General features: G+C 38.2%; 1 protein-coding gene across 5 annotated transcripts in view; it reads right to left on the bottom strand.

Annotated features, from left to right (window-relative positions):
• The window catches only part of LOC149575708 (serine/threonine-protein kinase TOR-like), a 378229-nt gene that overhangs the window by 180868 nt on the left and 179085 nt on the right, over positions 1 to 18276 (bottom strand). For all 5 annotated transcript variants that reach the window (XM_089815479.1, XM_089815475.1, XM_089815477.1 and 2 more), the window contains exons 31-32: positions 17298 to 17359; positions 16957 to 17054 (exon numbers count right to left, since the gene is read on the bottom strand). In XM_089815479.1, coding sequence (XP_089671605.1) covers positions 16957 to 17054; positions 17298 to 17359 — 160 coding nt within the window. The remainder of the gene's footprint in view (positions 1 to 16956; positions 17055 to 17297; positions 17360 to 18276) is intronic.

Below are 18276 nucleotides of genomic sequence, written 5' to 3' on the forward strand. Positions count from 1 at the left end.
GAAATTGGGCCAAAGGCATCTGGCCAAGGATTGCATGGATATAAAGATAGCTTGAAGGTGATAATAGTAATGTAAGGATCACCAACGTTTTAGGAAGGATTGATAATTCAAATGTGTCCACTAGTGTTAAAAAAACAGAGAAACATTTAGATCAAAACTTCTTCAGAAAGTTACAATCACTAAACTCAAATCATGAACATTGTTGAATGAACATCGCCACTCTAATGGACATGCTAGTACAGCAATAGACTAACCACTGACCGGAATCAAACAAAACTATCAGTAAGGAAATAACTACAAACAACCTTACTAACCAAAGTAGTAGAATTATTAGGAAGCGTCACCAACCTCAAATAAGTTATAGCCAACTCAACCAGTGGTAAAGATCACACAAAGCAATATATGACCCACTAAGCTCTTAGAATCAAGAATAACTCTATCCAACTAAAGCTACGAGATTTCCACATTCCATGGAGATTATTTAACAAATTTCTAGGTAGATTGTGTAAGAGTGCATAAGGAGATTAAAAAATGATGATGGATCATGGAGGGTGATCCAAAACATTGATGAAAAAACTCTTACACAATCTACCCTGAAATTTGTTAAAAAATAAATAACCAAATAATTTAAATTGTTAATTGATCAAGTGATTGAATCCATGCTCCTTAATGTAAAGTTAGCTAGGAGCCTAGCAATAACACTTATGGAGATACTCACGAAGAACCTAACAAATACAGCTATCAATGGTAGGTCCTCCTTTAACGTGATTCTAGAAGACACTTGGGAAACCTTACATAAACCTACTATCTTGCCCCAAGATTTTAGTGGTTTAGAATAGACCAACAGAATATAAAAATCCTTGGATTTTTAAAAACAACAAAAGGCAATATTTCACCAGTCATTTTAAATGTATTTTATACACATCTCATTGCATAGAATGCATCAATGAAATAGGTTTGGATGGTAGCAATCAAACTTGACCATAATTTAGAAAGAAATATAATTGATCTAAGGAATTAATCAATAAGTGAAGAAACAACTCCAGCAAGTGCATCATATCAAACCCATGGATCTGAACGCAAAACGAATCTTGGAGATGGATTCATGCTTTGAAGATGAAATAATGGGACAACAAGCAAGTAGAAGATAACAAGCACAAAAGTACAAAATTGGACTCCATATCATTAACCTTAGCATATCCTCTTAAGGAAAAGAGGATAGAGGATGCACAGGGAAATGATATATCACCCCACTACTTTGAACTTAAAGAAAAGATTAAGTACCAAGAACCAACAAATATAAAGCTAAATCTTGATCCAAATAGAATCTCAATGGTGATATTAGTATCTGCTAATCATAAAGTCATGCTAAAAGCACCAATATTTGAGATATTAATGGACTAGAACATTTGCATGGCTCCACAAAGACCTGAAAGATGTACCACTCAAATTATGTGTTGATACGACTCCTTTGGTAACAAGGGTAGAGCCAATATGAAGAAGACCATATACAATAAACTAGAAATATTCAAACACAGTCTACAAAGAAACTAATAAGATGCTCAAAAAAGGTTTCCATAATAGTAGACATAAGTATTCGAGTAAAATGGGTTTCGCCCATTTATCATGCTTAAGTCCACTTAGGTAATATTACATTTGCATTTAGTATTTAGTTACTTGGTGGGTTTTTTTTCTTTTTTCTTTGTCGAGGATTTGTATATTAATTTGCATATCACCTCTTTTTCTAGATATTGAACTATCATTTTCTCTCCATGGAGGTTATTATGTAGGTTGTAAATGAAGAGATCACTGAACCTGTTTTGAAGTTCATATTAAACAAATAACACATGTACACTGTCTAATGTTGATCTCTATTTTTGTAAAAACCCCGATTGTCTTCTAACTAGAAAACTGATGTATAACTTATAATTTTGTATTATTTAATGAATTTTCTTAATTTTTTGTATTTTTTCCCTTGTAGAAATGAAGCAACAATTTCAAGAGATTTGAAATGGACATCTAGGAAATCAAATTGTAATTGGGAAATTAAAAGCACGTTGCACTTTATTTGTATAATCATTTATCAAACTGTACCTGGATTGCACAATTATTTGGCAAGCCGTCCCACCAAATCTGCCTTCTTATTGTATATGATGGCTCCCTAATGCCAGTCCCTAGCCACAAACAATGATTCTCTTCTAACTGTGAGTTGTCCCTCACTCCCACCACCAATTCAAGAGTTGAATGAAGGAATCCAAGCCATCCATCCAAACTCCTATGGAGAAAATGCTTGTTTCCAACATACACCTATAGCCTGATATGAGTTATTGTGTCCAACTCCCAAATGGCAAACCCTCACCAATTTTCTACTGCCCTCCTTGATTACAAACGAATTTCTGAACACAATCCTCAACCCATACATGTAGAAACGCAGGGCATAATACTCAGTCGCAGCCAGTTAGGTGAACGCTAGCATCACAGGGATCGCTGACCATTAAATCAATGGAATAATGAAAGTCTTCCACTTCCCACGCAACCCTACAATCTCTAATTTATATGTGGCCTCCAATACAATCTCAATAACTCCTTAATATGAAACGCAACTCCTAGAAATGAAAAAGTTCACAATCGATTTGTCCTCCAAGTTGAAAATGCCAACTCCAGATTGCAGCTCTTCTTAGATACGGGTATCACAGTAGAAGAGGAAAAGGGCAAATTATTTACCTCAGCATAATTTGCATACACCAACTCAGAATTCTCAGAATTATAATTCCAATCTCCTAGACACATATAATCACAGATAGGAGATTTAACCAATGAAACCACTATACAACAGTAGTGACTTCAAACAATCTTCAGAAACTTAGAAATCCTTATACCTCAACAAGGGCTCACAATTCAGAAGTCAAGAAAAGCCACAAAGGCAAAAAAAGCAAATATATATTCAACCATGTCTTTCTCAATGAAATGAGCTCTTATTTATAATCCTTTGTTAGCCAAAGTTTCTTAAAGTACTCCACTTCATAAATTGTGGAAGTTTCCCAAAAGAACTCAACACTAGAAACTTTCCAACACACTTTTTAGAAATATCTCTTAATATCATTATCATAATAACATAAATATTATTATAATATCGCAACTTAATAATTAATGAATAAATAAGAGCTCATGCAATTATTAACCTTTTTAACTACAGGTGACTACTAACTGCCAAAGCCACCTACTGCACTGCCAAAAATAGACTTACTAAAAAAAGTAAGTCCACAACTAGGACCCCCAAAAAACCCCATCAGCTCATGAGGGTCGCTATTATGAACTAACTCCATCAACTGCTTAGACTTGCCAAAAACGGGGACATTACAATTTTTCAGAGCATCCCCTTTGCTCCCAGCCTAGGAGAAGAGTCGATTTTTTCATTTCATACAGGTTTCTCCATATAGAAGAGGCATGTTTCACTATTTTGGTTTGGCTGCGAGCTTATTCCAATCAACTGCATATAAATTTTCTCAATGTGGATCGAATAAATGTATAGCCTTTCACCATTTGTAGCACTCCCATGCCTAATACTAGCCTTTGTCTCATCTAACATGCCATTTGATTGACGTATTTGCCCAAAGGTGTGTTTTGACCTATTGACAGGCCATGGATTTCATTTCATGTAGTCAAGTATTTTTGGAGCCTTACCTCTGTTATTATATGACCAATTGGTGATGGACAAAACCCCTTTCCACGACTTAGCAAAATCATTTTGACCTAACTTTCACGCAGAATCTGAACTACTTCATTTGCAATTGAACTGATCTCTTGCTTAATTAAGATAAGAATTCCTTTGATCAACTGATCAGCCTACATTCTTTTGGTGAGTACACTTCACCATTTGTACGGAGGTTGTATTCCTTGGAGCAGTTTAATCTCTGCTCGGGGCTTTACGTTAGCATCATAGGCTGTTTTTGAAATTAACAATGATCATGTTCCTGCTACAGCGGATAATTACAGTGCATGATTTGCAAAGTACGTGGTTTTTATTTCCTGGCAGACTTCTTCTCTTTGACATATATTTGTCATTTACTATTATTCCTAGCAAATAATTGTCACTTCTTTAAATTTTTCAAGGTTACTTATTTTTTATTTTGTCATTAAAAGTTCACAGTGGGCCCCTCCGTGCACAGCATTTAAACATCCATCTTGTGATGTATCCCACATCCTTCCAGCATAGGACAGTTCAGTGTTCCATACGTTGTGGAAAGCAATCTTCATTGTGAAGTTGTTTGCGAAGTTTAGATCTTGTATGTCTTGTGAAAAGAAGAGATTTTATGTGGCAAGGGTCACCCACACACTCTCGAGCAGTCGGTGCCTTCTTGGACCAGCCCTGTTTTTCACTGTTGTGTTGGTTGTGGTCACATGGACAACCTCTGTTAAACCCCAGCCAACTTGTTGGTCCCTCAAAAGTACCTGGAATGGGTCTTCTTTGCAAAACTTTTGCAAATGAAATCTGTTTTCGGCAAATCATAAATCATTGGAAATCTTTTTCCACCAACTTCACCACGGTTGAGGTTTTTCTTTTTATGTTTCCACTTGCTACTCCATTCTTCTGCTGAAGTTCTGATTTTTCTCAAAGGACTTGATTATTGAATTGTAAGAGAAACATTTGCTGCATTCATTTGTATCATGGATTTGCCTACAATAGAACCTCTTAATCCACATAACTATCTGGTATAGGTGCACTTCATTGCTCCAATGGCCTACAGGTCAAATATGAAAAGATTGTGTTTTGAAGGACTACATAGGTAATCCAATTAATATGATGGTAGGGTCATAAGGTCTAAAAGTCTCAAATGTTGTCACAATTGCATAAAGTTGTCATACTGGGTCAAATGGTCAAAAATAGAAGATCGTGACTGGAATTGGATGTTTTAAGCCATATTTAATGTAAAAACATGTAATGTCACCATTTGGAGTCAACAGGTTAACTATAAGATCAATATCTGATAAGTTACGAAACTTGCTCAGAAGTTGTCAAGCAACTTTTCAAAAGTTGCCGACAATTTCTTGCATCAAGTAGTTCTGATTAGTTTGGCAGAAATTGATTGGTTGCAATTGTTTGGTATGGCTATAAATAAGATGTAAACACTCAAAGAATGGAAAGTTCGTGATTTCCACATTTTGCAATAAAGACAAGGGAATTGGATCAAGTTCATCTCAGTTTTCGGGCATTTTGCATTAACACATGTGACAGATCATTTTGTTCTCCTGTATGAATTTGTGTGAACGCTAACCACTCATGGAAAGTTGATACATCATTATACCTTTGCTCCACAACAAGCTTGGTTGAATTTTGTTCAGTTTTGTTTAAGATATCCAAGTTTTTGTAAAAACTGGTAAACCCTACCTCGGGTAACTAGTGAGCAAATTAAAATGTAGAAACTTGTCCTTTTACTTGGATCAAATCTCATTTTTTGCAGGATGGGAGGAGTATGTGTCTTCTTTGTTTCCCTAAGGTGCAGGGAATCATACAATGAATTTCACGTGCATTGAAATAGTGAAGGTTCTGTAATTCTTGTCTAAGACTGCACAATGATAGTGACAGTAAGGTCTGACCATGTTTTTGACCATACAGTCATCTTTGAAGAAGAATTTTTGGTTTTGGGCTGTGTGGTAGCAAGTCTTTGATGCCTCCAAGAGAATAGGAAGGGTAAACAACCCAAAGTGTTTGGGAGTGACTGTCTCAGATCCGGTCTGGTATAACTGTCACAATTTGACAGTAAACAGTTACTGAGTCTTTTAGGAATGGTTAATGGTGTATCAATTGGATCTAGGGATTAAGGTTTTGTGGAAAAATTGCTTCCAAAGGTGTGAACATTGGAAGATCTCAAGGCTTGCATGGATAGGAAGTTGTAAAAGGGACGGGTTTGACTGGGAAATGAGGATCCATGGGACAGTCACTGTTATGCGGAATTGTAAGTATTATAAAGGATTAAACAATGTTGTCAGAAGTTTGTTCTAGTGGTCACTGATTCATGGGATTGATCAGAGGTAGGGGATTGGAGTTGGTATGGTGAGAAGTCAGAAGATGCATTCCATCCACAAAGCGGCATGTGAACAGTTTAAGGGTAAGAAGTAATCAGAGAAGTCAATTGAATCAGAAAGCATATATTGGTCAAAATAGGTAATAGGATTAATCGTTGGGAAGCCTTTCAAAGGAAAGGTGTTAATGAATTAAATAGGGAAGGACACCTTATGAATAGGTTGAGGATAGATAACCCTAGTTGGTGATTAAGTGTGTGGATGCTCTGCATCACTATCATAACTGGAAATCCAAGATGGAGATTTTATTGATAACATTGCACCTGAAGAGAATAACTTTTGTTCCAGATCCAACAGCCACAAGTGCTACAGAAAAGAGAAAATGGTTTGATCAAAGAGATAAAGCAAGTGATACACTTGTTATGTTGATTTCTCCTGATTTGAGATATCATATTGTATCTTGCAGACATCTTTAAGATCAATAAGTTTAGATGAGAGAATGAAATAACCAGATCCTAGGCATTTTGAAAATATTCATGAGTCCTTCAGGAAGTTTCACTTTCTTAGATTACAGTTTAAAGGAAAAGAGGTCACAAAAAATGAGCAGCAATTGATACTTTCCATTCTCTCTAAGGTAGGTCTCTATTATACAGTATCCATTTCTCCATTTCATGCTACTATCAAAACTATAGCTAGTGCATACACAATGCTCTCTTTTGTTAGTTTTGCAGCTTAGCTCACAATGAAACAAGAAAAATTGGCATCTATAGGTACATTGACACCTTCAAGTTCTCAAGCACTTTTTGCAAACAAAACAAAACCCAAAATGTCGAGTGGTGAAGACAAGAAATAGTTCATTCCAAGTCCAATGAGAAATTTAAGGATCCTCCTCCATAGCCTAGGTCTGAGTCCAAAACCTCTTCCAAAGAGTAATCATCAAAAAAGAAGAAGACGAAATGTAATTACAGCAAAAATTAGGACATGACGACCATAGTTGTTATCCTAAGAAACTGATGAACTTACATAGCTTCTTGAAAAGTACCACATCCTTCCACCTTCATCAATGTCTTCATCTTCTTCTCAGCTTCACAATCAACAGCTTCTCCATCTTCATCAACAGTCAATAATTGCAATAAAAAAATCCTTAGGAAATGTAGAGAACTCTTGGCCTCCACAAATCCTAAGAATGGCTTATGGCTTTCTGATTCAAGTGCCTCAAACATAATGGCATCTTCAATGTATATATTTTCTACTTTCAAGCCTTGAAGTTCACCCAACATTTTCATAGGTAACAATACATACATGAAGGTTGGCGAGCATCTACTGATATGGGTAAGGGATCATTTAATGACATTCTTTGTGTACTCTCCTTGAGCACAAATCTCCTTTCAATTGGCAAGATAGTGGAGTTCAAATCATGCATACATTAGAGATATGGAGACTAAAGAGATCACTACTACAGGCGAGGTTGATTTTTCATCAAGATTGTACTCCTTTTCTCATTTTACTCCCAATCATAATTATGTTGCTACAAAGGTCATTGCTACAGGTCTGTAGTTGATAAGGCATCAAGATTGTGTTCCTTCTCACATTTTCACCAAATGATAATCATGCTCCTTTGAATGATGTTCACACCCTTCCATCAAGGGTGAATCATGTTTGTGAGATGTTTGTGAGATGTTTGGTCATCTGAACATTGCAGTTCTTGAGCTTATTGTTGAGCTCCTTCATCTAGCACCTGCTTCTACAGATTTACAGACTAGTTCTATAGAACAGGTTGATCATACTTTTTCAGATCTTGCTTTTTGGGGTCAGTATTTGGCATGTATTTCAGATTTAATTGTTGAGTTTATCATCGACATTAGAGATTCTTCATTATTGGGGGTGGGGGGGATGCACCATTTATGTGGTCCTTGGGGGTATGATTGAGTCTTCCATGCATCTATGCATCATCTTTTGTTTCTTCTCTCTTTTGCAGAGGAGTGTTCTCCCATGTGACTTTCTCCTTCTCTGTTTATGATAGATTTCATTGCATTTTCACTGTACATGGGTACCTAACATGGTTTTTGAAGCCAAGACCCATATTGAATCTTGCTAATTTTTGCATAATAATCTTCTCCATTAATTGCACATAAGGGGGGATGTTTGAGTTAATGGGTTTTACCCATATATCATACTTCAGTTAACTTCGGCATTATTATATTTGAATTTAGTTTTTAATTATTTGATTGTTGGTTATATCTTTACCAGCTCTCCTCTTGCCTTTAAAATCAAGGATTTGTACATCGATTTGTGTCTCAATACATTTTTCATCTGCTACTGAAATATCTTTCTTGTTTTGTGAAGGTTATCCTAAATGTGATCCCAATGAAGTTCTCATGTTCAAAACCATTAAAAGATTTTGTTCTCACAGAAGTAATAACACATCAGATTTATTCATTATGGATCTCCTCTTGATATAACAAATAACCATAACCAAGGAAGACAAGATTAATTTCACATATATAGTGGAAGATGGAGTGCATGCGTACAATTGAACATCATTTGAAATCCGTATAAAGTTATAAGCAATAACTTGTCTAAATCATTAATCTTTGAAAGTAATGTTTGGTTAGACTACTATATTCTAAAAATTCACAAGATTAATGAGGCACAAGATTAATTTTGATGAGTTGTTCAACAAGAATGTAGAGAAGATGCTTGCACTAACAGTTGGTAGTGGGTCAGTGTCCCTCGCTATATTTGTGAAATGGCTTAACTGCCTCCTATGTCTTCTATGAGTCTAGTGGTTGTATTAGGCATTAACAAGTAAATCTTTTGGTGTAAAGGAAACCCTATAGGTTAACAAGTGGTATCAAAGCTAAGTCACAGGTACGAATCCTTGTAGGCCGTGGTGAGTAACGTTGAGAGCAGGATTGTTGGTAGTGAGCCAGTGTCCCTCGTTTGATTCATGACATGCCTAAACCGCCTCTTGTGCCTTCTATAGGTCTAATGGTTGTATTGGGCATTAGCAGGTTGATCTTTTGCTGTAACCACAACCCTAGTTGTTAACACCAACTTCACAATTTTAGGACATTAATCTAGTTAAAATAGAGAAGGGGAATAGGCCCTACAATATGACAAGTAACACACCTAAAAATAAAAATTATTAAAAAACTCTAAAGAAGTTTGTTTACTGCATAGGTTAATTAAGAATTGCACACAGACAATGAACACGAACACGAACAGCAGAACTCTTCTTATTTTATTCGCATATGCCAAAGACATTACATTATGCTTCAATGATCAAATGAATACAATGCTTCCCGAAGGGGTTATAAATACTTTCCGAAGAACTTTCCCGAAGGAGTCCGTCGGCCACATACAACATGTCGCTACATAACAAAAACCTTTCCAAAGGGACCCGTCAACTACATAACAAGAACCTTTCTGAAGGGACTCGTCGGCTGATACACAATTTCCTTTCCGAAGGGACCCGTCGGCTGATACACAATTTCTACCGACGACATCCGGGAATTGCACACAGAGAATGAACACGAACACGAACAGCAGAACGTTTATTATTTTATTTGCATATGCCAAAGACATTACATTATGCTTCAATGATCAGATGAATAAAATGCTTCCCGAAGGGGTTATAAATACTTTCCGAAGAACTTTCCCGAAGGAGTCCGTCGGCCACATACAACGTCGCTACATAACAAAAACCTTTCCAAAGGGACCCATCGGCTACATAACAAGAACCTTTCCAAAGGGACCCGTCGGCTGATACACAATTTCTACCGATGTCATCATCCCCCCCAAAAAGAAAAGTCGTCTCTTGACGACAACAGAACAAAACTCAAACAACGAATACAACAATATTGATTTGCCACATCACTTTCACATTCATCCCGTTGCATCTATAGCCTTTGCTAACACAATACTGACTCCTCAAGCTGACCTTGATAGCCACCTGTGTTGCTTTCTCTGCTTCCAACTCCTCGATACCCTGAGCCAAGTGTCGTTGCACTGCCTCCAACTGAATGATCACCTCCTCTTGAGCTCTCTACGCATCCACCAAGACAGCCTCACAGCCAACAACTCCTCTCAATGCCTTTGGTACATAGACACTCCATGCCTGCAGCAGCTCCAAGTCTTCTCAACTAGTCAAACTCCCACGACTGATATCTGCACGACTGGGGGTCCAGGGGGCAACGCACTATTTCTGTCATTTTTTGCTAATTCTACACTCTTTCTAGCAATCGTTGATGCTTCCCCTTCCCTTTGGTATCCTTCATTACTCATTCTAAGCATGCTTGATTTGTTGACTTTTTTTTTTTTTAGAAAACCTCCTGCCACCCTCTGCCATGTTACGCCAATTCCTTATGCAATAACCTGGAATGCCAATCTGAATGCAATAATATGCAGATGCTATATGCCCAAACCTGTAGAATCCATACGCCACATTATGCAAAACTCAAACCCCACAAGGCAAAATCCGTACAGCAACAATATTTCAAGCATATAATGAAATCCGCACACCAAATTTTGCCTGAGAAATCTATATAGAAATTGCAAGTTACAGGCCTTCTCAAATCCGTACACCGGAGAAAAAACGTGTAGGATAAATTGCAAACCCCTGGTAATGTTCCTACAATCCGTACAAGAACTATCAAATGCGTACGGCAGCAAGGGTAAATGTTTCACACAATCCGCATTAAACCATCCAAAAACCGCACCCCAATCTTCAGAATCTGTGATCTTGCAATCCAAATCCGTACACAAGATATGCTTGAAAAATCCATACAATCACCTCCCATTCCCAACTACAATTTCCGTACGCTGCTTTCCTTAAAAAATCCGTACAGGAAAATGGCTTTTCTCAAAATCCGTACAGCACATGTAGGAATCTGTACCAATCCAAACCCCCGGAAATCCGTGTGGTCACTATACTAAAAATCCGTACCATAACTTTTTGTTGAAAATCCATACTGAGATACCGTACGGCAATTGTCATAAATTCCGTACAGTGCATGGTTAAAATAGCCGAAAATCAGTACATTGATGGTGTTAAAATCCGTACGGTGCTCCAGTAAGCAGCCTTAAAAAACCATACACCACTTCCAAAACCGTACGATGAGCAGGTTGTAAATCTGTACTAAAATTCGTATAGTGTATTTTCCATTTTTATTTTTTTATTTTTTTTTGGTTGTTTTTAATTTTTTTTTTTTCACTTCTTTTTTTATTTCACTTTTCTTCTTCTTTTTTTTTTTTTTAAAACAATTATGCACAATATTTACATATATACAGTACTTACAGTCTTCTCTCAGTTGTTCGTCCACGGAGGTGCATTATCATGGTAGACATTCAACTTCGACCTCTTCATTGCGTCAGCGACTTCCTTTCCATCTAGCATCCATAGTTTTATTGCTCCGTTATCACCCACTTCCCGAAGCTGATACGGCCCGACCCATTTCATTTGAAACTTGCCTGGGTTGATCTCGTTCCATCTGTCATACATCAACGCCCACTGTCCTGGTTGGAACTTGCTCAATTTCAAGTGTCTATCGTGCCATGGTTTGCACCTGTTCTGTGTCACCTCCATAGCCCACTCCTGCAACTGTTGCTCATCAAATTTTTTTAAGCTACACGATCTCTCCATCTGATTTTCCATATCACCCAATTTGTTTCCGAAGCTCGGTACCATGGACTCTATCAGCTGCCCCTTCTGGCCATCAATAACAGGTTCACTCCGTACTGCTGCAACTTTTATTAAACCCTTCCGCTTTGTTTCCTGTGCAGACCGTATGATGTGTCTTCCTTGCTGCTAGCACCTTTCTACTATATCTGTGGTTCGACGTAGTACTTTCTTCTTGCGCGGTCGTATAGTGGAATCTTTCCTCCTTTTGGGTTCGTACTATATGTTCTTTCCTTCAACTTCAGTCATACCCGCATTCCCTTCTTCGGCTTCTCTGTGTTGCTTCGAACATTCATTTCCTCCTTCGGCTTCTACATGTTCCTTCGGACATTCATTTCCTTCTTTCTTACCTTCGTCAATCCTTAGCATATTACAACTTGGAAAGAGCTCGTAATCCTCTATCTGCCAGTGGTAAAGACTATTTACTGAATCCAAATCGTCATCTCCTTCCAATCGTAGGACTCCCTCCTGATCGGGTTCCCTACTCTGCCTCCTCTCATCCTCTTCTCCTTTGGAATCCAACGATAGAGCTTCGTCTCCAACCATCTAAGTGTGTAGATCGATGACATACTTTCGGCCTTTGCTTTCAAGTCAAAGTATTTTTCTTCCGATCGTGTTTTGCCTTGGCTTGTATCAGCCACCCCCGGCCCAGAATGGCATCATATCCTCTCCGCTTCAGTGGGATCACGACAAAGTCCAACAGGAACGGTTGTGTTCCAATCGTCACTGGTTGCGCTGTGAGTACTCCCAATGGTTTGATTCCATGTTGATCGACTATTAACAATAGAAAGGTAGGTGGCCACAATGTCGGCTGTCCTAACTTTTTCCAGGTATCCTCTGGCAGAACATTGACACCAGACCCTCCATCCACTATCGTGTCCGTTAGCATAGTCCCGAGAATGCCCATTTCAACAACCGCCGAATAGCGTCCGGATGAAAGAGCTAACAACATCGGATCTTCTGCACTTGCGCCACTTTCCTTTTTTTGTCCGCTGTACTTGCTCCACTTTCCTGCTCCCTTCCATGTTCTCCTGGGAGTTTAGCAACGGGAACGATGTTTGTGAGTCCCGATCGGAGCTGAGGCACAGTGAGCAACAGATCATTTATCCTGACGGGTATCTCGGCTTGCAATATTTGTCATACAATGTTCTGTTCTGCACAGTTCCGTAGGGAGGTACTCGGTGTGTCCTTCAGGTGTGTCGTTTCTACCTGCGTTGCTCTCTAGATCTCTGCCTGTGCTTCCTCCAGTCTCTTCTTTTCTTCTGTCAGGTCGGGGTAGAGCTTCGCCTGTTTCCGAGTGATTGCCAGAACTTCTTCCTCATCCATCTCGACAGTAATCAAGTTTACTTCGGACTTCGAACCCTTGGCATCGTCATGATTGTTGCTCTCTGGATCTCTGCCTGTGCTTCCTCTAGTCTCTTCTTTTCTTCTGCCAGGTCGGGGTAGAGCTTCGCCTGTTTTCGAGTGATTGCCAGAACTTCTTCCTCATCCATCCCGACAGTAATCAAGTTTACTTCGGACTTCGGGCCCTTGGCATCGTCATGATCACTAGGTCCACACCATCGACATAGCAACTTCGGTGTGTTCGCCGTTGTGCACTCTCGAGCAAAGTGACCCCACAGATTGCATGCGCGGCATTGAACTATCGGTCGGCCATTCGCATCATACTGAATTCGACTCCTTCCGCCATTATTGTTGTTGTTGCTATTGTTGTTGTTGTTGTTCTGACCGCGCCAATTATTTCTATATCCACCTGATGTGGCACCTTCCGTACTGGTGTTCCCGTTCCCTTCTAACGGGGATGCCTCCTGTGTCAGGAACACTTGCTGCAATGTTCTTGTTTTCAAATTGAAAGGGCATTCCTTTATCGAGTGTCCCATAATCTAGCAAATCTCACAAAATTGGTCTTTCGGGCATGATCCCTTTGTATGGCCTTCTTTCTTACACTCTGTACACCATAGGTCATTGCCCTTAGTCTCCTTGTCCATGTTCTTGAACTCCTTCATCATCCAAATCATGTCCTTCTAGAGGGCACGGACCTTCTTGTTGCTTCCCTTGTCATCGCTGCTATCTTCTCCTGAAGATGCATCATCATCTGAGTCGGACAAGCTGTTCTTCTTCTTCTTCTTTGTCTTCTGGTCACTTTCGAGGTTCATTGCCCGATTGTACGGTTCAATGTATGTTGATGGTGGCACGATCTTCATCTTCTTTCGCAGCTTCGGACAAAGGCCTTCAATGAACTATCTCTTTTGTAGCCCATCAACCGGCTTATTCTCCATTTTATTGATCAGGTCCTTTAACTTCCTGGCAAAGACTCGGACTGTTTCATTCTTCCCTTGCTTAGTATTGAATATCTCCACTACAATCTCATTATCGTCTCGCAATATTTGAAATTCCGCAATAAATTCCTTCTTAATATTATCCCAACTGTTTAACTTTTGCGGATCTGTGTCAGTAAACCAATCAATCGCAACACCCCGAAGGTTGGCTGGAAACTGTCGGACCCATTCGTTCGTATCTGTTATGCCATTTTCCCTCCAGATCGTTTCACATGTTTTATAATGTCGAATCGGATCGGTGGTTCCTTCACCATCAAATTTAGGCAACTTTTCTTTTGGACCTGCCATTATTGCTATATGTTGAGGATTTTATTGTGTACCTGCGTTGTTTTGCACTCCCGCGCTGTTTTGAACACCCGCACTGTTCTGCACACCCACACTGTTCTGCACACCCGCACTGTTTCCAACACCCGCGCTGTTCTGGACACCCGTGCTATTCTGCACACCCACATTGTTTTCAACACCCACGCTGTTTGCAACACCCGCGTTGTTCTGCACACCCGCGTTGTTTTCAACTTCCGCGCTGTTTGGTGAAGAAGAGGTTTCGTCAACCGAAGTTGTCCGTTCTGGAAGTATATCTCGGACAAAGAGGTTACTCCACACTCGTGCTCCCTCGGCACTCCGAGCCGAGCGAGTCGATCTCCTTCCGTCAGGATTCTCTTCCCGTGGCGTATGCAGGTTCAAAAACTCCTCCCTCGCTTCTTCCACCAAATCAAGCCGTTGTCGAGTCTCCTTCAACAATCCTTCCGCGCTCTTGTTTCCGTCAACAATCTTCTAAAATCTCCTTCGACACTCTGTCTGCTGTGCCAGAATTAAATTTTCCTGTGCGACACGTATGTCATCCTTTTCCTTCAGCTTATTCTTATCTTTGTTCAACTGATTCGGCATTTAATTCATATCTGCCTACCAACGTACCAGGTCCATCGGGCAACGGCGCCAAATGTTTACTGCATAGGTTAATTAAGAATTGCACACAGACAATGAACATGAACACGAACAACAGAACTCTTCTTATTTTATTCGCATATGCCAAAGACATTACATTATGCTTCAATGATCAGATGAATACAATGCTTCCCGAAGGGGTTATAAATACTTTCCGAAGAACTTTCCCGAAGGAGTCCGTCGGCCACATACAACATGTCGCTACATAACAAAAACCTTTCCGAAGGGACCTGTCGGCTACATAACAAGAACCTTTCCGAAGGGACCCGTCGGCTAATACACAATTTCCTTTCCGAAGGGACCCGTCGACTGATACACAATCTCCTTTCCGAAGGGACCCGTCGGCTGATACACAATTTCTACCGACGACAAAGTCAATAAAAAGGAGTATTCCTAAAGTGAATCGATCATGGCCATAATACCCACCAAACTGGTATGAGAAAGAAGACGACACAAAAAGTCTACTAACCAATGAGACTAAAATAAATTGGGAATTTCTAAAGAGTAATATAATAAGTTATTGGGTTCCAGTGTTTGAGGTCGAATCAAGTTTCGCTTCTAATTCCAAATAGGTACTAATTACAATTTAGTTCGTCCTAGGTTCTTGGGATACACTTGAGCACACATGCAGCTACGGATGCCAAAAAATGGGCTCCATGTGCCTTAAAAAGCTAATTTACAACCTAAAAACCCATTTGCAAATACATTTTGACACTTTTGCAAATTATGAATATCATACATGAGGCATTTTATTTGTAATATTATTGGCACTTACGGTTTTATGAGTATCATGCTTCTAACCTATTATTGAGGTAACATGGGTATGACCACACTCCATGCCTAATACTACCCAACATGGAGTGTGGTTCAAGTGAAGTTGAAGTATAAATGCTAACCTTGGTGCCTATGATCACAATGAAGACAAATGCAAATGTTAAATATAAAATTATGACATTTTGAGACATCTACAAATTATGAGCATGATATTAGAGGTGTTTTATTTATGCTTTTACTGGCAATATGGATTTACAAGTATCACACTTGCTAATTTATCATCATTATTATTATAGATTTGAAGTTGGAACATGTATGACGTATATAGAAATTTATAATATATCAATATGTACATATATATGTATATGACATTTAGGTATATATACAAACATCGATATATTATAAATTTATACCATATGCTACATATGGTATTTCAAGTTCTAGTTATGAAAAGATGTATAAGACTATTAAGAAGTAAAATGGCAAAATGTCAAATGCCAAATACTAAACAGTAAATACTTGAACATTGAATAATGAACATTGAACACTTGAATATCAACTTATTTGGTATGAATTATTAATTAGAAATTAGAATACTCAATAATAAATTAATTAATTAATTAATTAATTGTCAAATCAGCAAATGGAAGATTTCTATTATATCAAAAATGTCATACAAATGATTGCATTACAAGGCCTTAGATGGGTCCCACATCTTCTTAGAGTTCAACTAGAACCCAACAAGAACTTTTTAAAATATTTATTAAAATAACACATCCCAGAAAAGGTTGCTGTCAGTAGACACCTAGTCGTCCGTGGAACAGTCAACGGAATCTTTAGCATCCCTCTTGACATTTTGGGGACACCGAGATGTCCCCACATCCCAACGGCTAGTAGACAGCACCACAAGAACTTGGGAACGACGTCCCCAAGTCCCAAGAAAGCCTGCATTTGAGGGTGGGGACACACCCCTATGTAACACTGGTATATGTGCATGTCTATACATGTACATATATATTAAATAAAAATGTATATATGTATGTCAAACACAAACCCGACGAAAAAAAATTGCCCAGCCTGCATATCCAAACTCGAACATCCATCCAATCCAAGATCAGTAACTTTGGCAATATATATACCTTCAAAACAGTAGACAGATAGAATTGACCCCAGAATTTAAATAAGCTAACCAACCTAAAGTTGCCTCCAATACAAGATGGGGACTTGTTGCCTGCAATGCCTTTGTAGTGTATGCAGAAAGCGCTTCATCCCACCGTTGTAGCTTCTCATACCTGCAAACAAACCCCTAGTCTTATATTACAATTTTGTTGTATTTGTACTTACTCATTACAAGTACAAACCATACAAAATCTTATGAAAAAATTCCATGAGTAGCCTCAATGACAATAATATAAAACCATTTGCATCTGTGTTTTGTAAAAAAATAAAGAAACCTTCTTAAATAATCATGATAGGTGTAACATAAAAACTAAACCAAAAAATTTGTTATTAAACAAAAAGTGCCACGAAATTACCATGATTCTTTTAATTGAACGGCCAAATCTAGTTGTGCATAGGTTAACATCCCAACAGCAGCCTGAAACAAAACAAGCAAACAAATAAATCAATTATTAGATGAATAAATTCAATACTGAAAATAAATACTTATAAACAGAGACATGAATTTCAAAGAAAGATGGTACATTGATGCATATTGCTTAAGATCTTAATTTTCACAATCCGTATCATAATTAGAGATATTCTCAAAAAACATTGTGACAAATATTTTCATCAACATTTCAGGTTACACTCCATCATCCTTCATCAAGATGTATGAGAACAAAATCCATACTAGAGCTCCTTTTAGAAATTACTCATATTAAAGTACAAAGTTGACATAATCTGAATATTATAAATAGTTTAATCTTTAACCATCAACTCACTAAAACATTCACTGCCGGTTTGATAAAATCAAGCAAACATAACTTACAATGTTGAATTAGCTAAATCTGTACGACTAAATGCATCTTTTTCTATCCTTGCAGGGTTTTTTACCATGTTGCATGGGTACTCATACCCATACCCCTAGGACGCATACCGGGTAATCAGTGGGTAATCAGTGGAGAGCATCATAGCTAAAGACCTTGACTAAAGATTTCTGATTTTTGTTTCAATTTTTTTATTACATATCAGCTTTCTGTTCAACAAGCTTAATTCCATTAATTATCAGTTCGAAACTTTGATAGAATACTGATTACAGGTAAACTTTATCACTGCTCAAGTCGGAAGTTTATCATTTGCAATATGTCATTGTTATATGATTGATGATCTTGTTCATGTTTAAAGTTTTCCTTCTCTATTATGCATCTAAACATTTAGCATTTATTATTACTACATACGTATTGCCAATCTGAAACTGAAAACAATACAATACATCTCCAAACTTTATCACAGTTATTGTTTTGAAAAGTCATTGTCATAACTCATATGATAGTATGTTTATACTTCACTGGC

Source organism: Cupressus sempervirens, chromosome 2, assembly GCF_028749045.1.
Source record: "Cupressus sempervirens isolate cs-2001-9-10 chromosome 2, ASM2874904v1, whole genome shotgun sequence".
In the NCBI taxonomy this organism is placed as follows: Eukaryota; Viridiplantae; Streptophyta; class Pinopsida; order Cupressales; family Cupressaceae; genus Cupressus; species Cupressus sempervirens.